The 6,000-nt window shown below is 35.8% G+C and overlaps 1 protein-coding gene across 2 annotated transcripts in view; it reads left to right on the forward strand.

Annotated features, from left to right (window-relative positions):
• pla2r1 (phospholipase A2 receptor 1) overlaps nt 1-6,000 on the forward strand; it is a 90,564-nt gene that overhangs the window by 42,730 nt on the left and 41,834 nt on the right. For both annotated transcript variants that reach the window (XM_062035037.1, XM_062035046.1), the window contains exons 15-17: nt 2,251-2,377; nt 2,439-2,474; nt 2,537-2,697. In XM_062035037.1, the coding sequence (XP_061891021.1) occupies nt 2,251-2,377; nt 2,439-2,474; nt 2,537-2,697 (324 nt within the window). The remainder of the gene's footprint in view (nt 1-2,250; nt 2,378-2,438; nt 2,475-2,536; nt 2,698-6,000) is intronic.

Genomic DNA, 6,000 nt, shown 5'->3' on the forward strand with positions numbered 1-6,000 from the left:
AGAAACTATCTCGTGCATATGAGAAACTTTTTATAAAGTTATAAAAAAATAAATAAAAAATTTATAATTTTTTTTTTTTTTTTTTTTTTTTTTTAGACATGTATCTTTTGCGCACCAGATAGTTTCTCGCGCGCACGAGATACATGTCTAAAAAAAAAAAAATTATAATAGTTTTTTTGTTTTTTTTTATAACTTTATAAAAAAAAATTGAGGCTTTTTGAGATGCATGAGATACATGTCTAAAAAATAAAAAATAAAAAAAATTATTAATAAAAAATGTTCCCCCATGTACCTTTAGGGGCTCCGTAGAAAGGGGTACAGGTTGCAAAAAAAAAATTTTTTTAAATAGTAAAAATTCTAGCTAAGCTATTATAGAACAGGTGTGTAAACTTTTTCCACTGAAACTAAAGCATGTTTGATAATTTTCATTTTAAAAAAGAATACAATATATAGATTTATTTAACCTTTAGGTTTAAGTTTGGTCCAGACCCAAAATGGTCTCAGTCATAAAAATGTTAGCAAATAATCATACATTGTTATTATTATTATCTTTATTTTTATTCGACGGTTGAATCTCTATCAGGGGTCACCAACGTGGTGCCCGCGGGCACCAAGTAGCCCGTAAGGACCAGATGAGTAGCCCGCTGGCCTGTTCTAAAAATAGCTCAAATAGCAGCACTTACCAGTGAGCTGCCTCTATTTTTTAAATTGTATTTATTTACTAGCAAGCTGGTCTCGCTTTGCCCGACATTTTTCATTCTATAGAGACAAAACTCAAATAGAATTTGAAAATCCAAGAAAATATTTTAAAGACTTGGTCTTCACTTGTTTAAATAAATTCATACATTTGTTTTACTTTTGCTTCTTATAACTTTCAGAAAGACAATTTTAGAGAAAAAATACAACCTTAAAAATGATTTTAGGATTTTTAAACACATATACCTTTTTACCCTTTAAATTCCTTCCTCTTCTTTCCTGACAATTTAAATCAATGTTCAAGTAAATGTATTTTTTTTATTGTAAAGAATAATAAATACATTTTAATTTAATTCTTCATTTTAGCTTCTGTTTTTTCGACGAAGAATATTTGTGAAATATTTCTTCAAACTTATTATGATTAAAATTCAAAAAAAATATTCTGGCAAATCTAGAAAATCTGTAGAATCAAATTTAAATCTTATTTCAAAGTCTTTTGAATTTCTTTTAAAATTTTTGTTCTGGAAAATCTAGAAGAAATAATGATTTGTCTTTGTTAAAAATATAGCTTGGTCCATCCATCCATCTTCTACCGCTTATTCCCTTTGGGGTCGCTGGAGCCTATCTCAGCTACAATCGGGCGGAAGGCGGGGTACACCCTGGACAAGTCGCCACCTCATCGCTTGGTCCAATTTGTTATATATTCTAACAAAGTGTAGATTGGATTTTAACCTATTTAAAACATGTCATCAAAATTCTAAAATTAATCTTAATCAGGAAAAATTACTAATGATGTTCCATAAATTATTTTTTTAATTTTTTCAAAAAGATTCGAATTAGCTAGTGTTTCTTTTCTTTTTTTCGGTTGAATTTTGATTTTTAAAGAGTCAAAATTGAAGATAAACTATGTTTCAAAATTTAATAGTCATTTTTTTCGTGTTTTCTCCTCTTTTAAACCGTTCAATTAAGTGTAAATATCATTAATTATTAATAATAACATAGAGTTAAAGGTAAATTGAGCAAATTGGCTATTTCTGGCAATTTATTTAAGTGTGTATCAAACTGGTAGCCCTTCGCATTAATCAGTACCCAAGAAGTAGCTCTTGCTTTCAAAAAGGTTGGTGACCCCTGCTCTAGATCAACTTAAGGTCAATCTGTCAATATAATGTTTTTTTTTTTTTAATCTTTTATGCGTTTTGTCAAAACTCATTTTTTTATGGCAAAAATAGGAACTGTTTTCCAAAATCATTTTAGAAGTGTAATATTTGATGTTAAGTCATTAGAGCCTTAAATGAGTGAATAAATTAAAGTCTAATTCTTGGTGTTAGAGAGTGAGCACATTAAAGTATAATTGTTGGTGTTAGAGAGTGAGTACATTAAAGTCTAATTGTTGGTGTTAGAGAGTGAGTGAGCACATTAAAGTCTAATTGTTGGTGTTAGAGAGTGAGTGAGCACATTAAAGTCTAATTGTTGGTGTTAGAGAGTGAGTGAGCACATTAAAGTCTAATTGTTGGTGTTAGAGAGTGAGTACATTAAAGTCTAGATCTTGTGCAGGTGCGGACGTCCTTCCTGGAGGACATCAGTGAGGGGGAAGACTGTGCTGTGTTCAGTCACCTGAGCGACCGTGTCCTCCCACAGCGGTGTGACGGCCAACACGAGTGGGTGTGTCAGCTGCCCAGAGGTAGGAGTCAGTCTCGTCCTCAAGTGACGACATGTTTGTTTACACCTTCTGTATGTTCCAGGGGGCCAACTGAAGACTCCCTACTGGTACACGGAGCGTAAGTCCGCCATCTTGAAGCGCTCGCCAGTCGGCCTGCAGTGACCTGCGCTTGTCCCACAGAGGGCGATCCCTGGGTCTTCTACCGCGGCGCCGAGTACCTGGTGGCCAAGCAGACTCTGGGCTGGCACGCCGTCTCCCTGGCCTGTCAGATGATGGGCGCCCACCTGCTGTCAGTGCACTCCCGGGAGGAGCTGCACTTTGTCAAGGAGCGCTTGAGGCGGGTCGGTGTCTTCTTCTTTTCATCCTTTCTCTCCTCTCACCGTCTCACACCCAAACACAGATGCAGCAACACTCTTTAGGGCAACTAGTACACAAACTCAAGGCCACATTATTTTATATGTGGAAATAATTTACATTCCTTGGTGGTGTGAGATATTGCACCTTTTTTGTCCTCCTCGGAACTATTTTTTTCATTTTATTATGAGCTTTCATTAACAGTAAATATAAATAGAACACACAGAAGATAATACAAATAATAACAGAAGAAATGAACCAATTAAAAAGATGGTTTGACAAAAACAGACTATCTTTGAATCTCAGTAAAACTAAAATAATGCTATTTGGTAATAGTAGGAAAGAGCATCATACGCAAATACAAGTAAACGGAGTAGACATCGAAAGGGTAAAAGAAACCAGATTTTTGGGAGTATTAAAGGCCTACTGAAATGAATTTTTTTTATTTAAACGGGGATAGCAGATCTATTCTATGTGTCATACTTGATCATTTCGTGATATTGCCATATTTTTGCTGAAAGGCTTTAGTATAGAACAACGACGATAAAGATTGCAACTTTTGGTATCTGATAAAAAAAAGGCTTGCCTGTACCGGAAGTAGCGTGACGTAGTCAGTTGAACATATACGCAAAGTTCCCTATTGTTTACAATGATGGCCGCATGAAGTGAGAGAGATTCGGACCGAGAAAGCGACAATTTCCCCATTAATTTGAGCGAGGATGAAAGATTTGTGGATGAGTAAAGTGCAAGTGAAGGACTAGTGGGGAGTTGAAGCTATTCAGATAGGGAAGATGCTGTGAGAGCCGGGGGTGACCTGATATTCAGCTGGGAATGACTACAACAGTAAATAAACACAAGACATATATATATACTCTATTAGCCACAACACAACCAGGCTTATATTTAATATGCCACAAATTAATCCTGCATAAAAACACCTACGTCTTTGTTATGCTAACTCCTAGCTCCTATGCTAGCTCCTAGCTCCATAGAATACGCCAATACAATTCAAACACCTGATCAACACACACAATCACTCAGCCCAAAAGACCGTTCACCTAACCCAAGGTTCATAAAGCTTATATATTTTTAAAAAGTTACGTACATACGCAAAAAAAAAGTTGCGCACATACGGTCAAGCGATCAAATGTTTAGAAGCCAAAGCTGCATACTCACAGTAGCACGTCTGCGTCTTTGTCATCCAAATCAAAGTAATCCTGCTAAGAGTCTGTGTTGTCCCAGTTCTCTACAGGCGTCTGTGTATCGAAGTCAAAAGTCCTCCTGGTTAGAGTCTCTGTTATCCGAGTTCTTCCATCTTGACTGCATCTTTCGGGAATGTAAACAAAGAAGCGCCGGCTGTGTACTGTTGTTGCTGACTTCATTCGAAAAATACGTCCGTTTCGCACCGACAACTTTCTTCTTTGCTTGCTCAGCTTCCTTCTCCATAATGCAATGAACATGATTGCAACAGATTCACGAACACAGATGTCCAGAATACTGTGGAATTATAAAATGAAAACAGAGCTTTTTCGTATTGGCTTCAATGTGGAAGGCATACCCGTGTTCCCCGGGCTACGTCACGCGCATACGTCATCCTCAGAGGCGTTTCGAACCGGAAGTTTAGCGGCAAATTTAAAATGTCACTTTATAAGTTAACCCGGCCGTATTCGCATGTGTTATAATGTTAAGATTTCATCATTGATATATAAACTATCAGACTGCGTGGTCGCTAGTAGTGGCTTTCAGTAGGCCTTTAATAGATGATAAAATGAACTGGAAATCTCATATACAAAACATACAACATAAGGTAGCAAAAAACATTTCAATAATGAATAAAACAAAACACGTCCTGGGCCAAAAATCACTTCATATTCTCTACTGCTCACTAGTGTTACCATATCTGACTTATTGTGCAGAAATATGGGGAAATAACTACAAATGTGCGCTACATTCGTTAACCATGTTACAAAAAACATCAGTTAGAATAATACATAATGTTGGATATAGAGAACATACAAACCCTTTATTTATTAAGTCAAAAATATTAAAGTTTGGTGATTTGGTAAAATTGCAAACAGCTAAAATGATGTACAAAGCAATCTATAACCTGCTAGCAAAGAATGTACAACATTTCTTCTCAACTAAAGAGGAGAAATATAACCTTAGAGGAAAAAATAATTTAAAACATTTATATGCACGTACAACACTTAAAACTTTTAGCATAACAGTATGTGGAATTAAATGATGGAATGGATTAAGTAAAGAAGTTAAAAATTGTACAGACATAATCCACTTTAAGAGGTTGTTTAAATTAATAGTGCTTACAAAGTACAAAGAAGAAGAATTATGAGAAAAACTTCCAACCTTATTGAAAATATTCTTCATCTCAGTATGTTAATAATGACTGAATTAATTAATTACATATTACAAACTGTTGTATATACTAATTCATAGATGTTATTTTATTATATAAAAAGGTCAGTAAATGATTTTATATAATTGTAAATGCTTTGAAGTGGGAAAGGGGTAGGATTAAATAAGCTTTGCTTCTTCCTACTCCTTTTCGGGCATGATGTAAAGGAAATGATATGAAATTGTGTGATATATTATGATGTAAATGTATTCATGTTCCAAATAAGCTGCACTTAAAAGTTAGTTATCAAGCGTCTTACTCACACTTTCAGCGAAGTGTAGGACTGAATCTTAAGTGTCACACTCAGAGCTGAATTACGACATTACTATGTGCCGTAAACGCAATTTTAGGTGACGTCATTTCTGTGTCCATAGAAATGACCAATCACGTAAGGGAATCCGTTGTCTAAGAATAAAGAAATATCTTGGAAATATTTAAGTGGACAATGGGAGTGTATATTTTGACAATAAACTACAAAATAATACAAAACAAACTAGTCCCCGCCGGCACTCACGCTACCGCTCCCTCTCTTCTCTCGCCCACACACTCACTGACGTCACTCACCTCACGGCCACACACATACGCTACTGTCATAACATTTTCTTTCCAATTCATTAATTAGGCAACTAATTTGAAACTGGTGTGGGTGGCTCTATATATACTAGCCCACTGCAGACACATGCAGAAATCAACAAGGAATCGAAAAGTATTAAATCTGTGACAAAAATAATATCCGCTCTGTCTAAACGATACCGTTTGATCAGCTGCTCGTCATCAAAAAAACCCAAAACATTGTTCCGTTCCCTGAACGTTGGCGCACGTCTCTCTCGCCTCAGTGCCACCCCCTGCTGGCAACTCCTAACCACTTAAGACACCT

This window comes from Entelurus aequoreus, linkage group LG02 (assembly GCF_033978785.1).
Source record: "Entelurus aequoreus isolate RoL-2023_Sb linkage group LG02, RoL_Eaeq_v1.1, whole genome shotgun sequence".
NCBI classification, from domain to species: Eukaryota; Metazoa; Chordata; class Actinopteri; order Syngnathiformes; family Syngnathidae; genus Entelurus; species Entelurus aequoreus.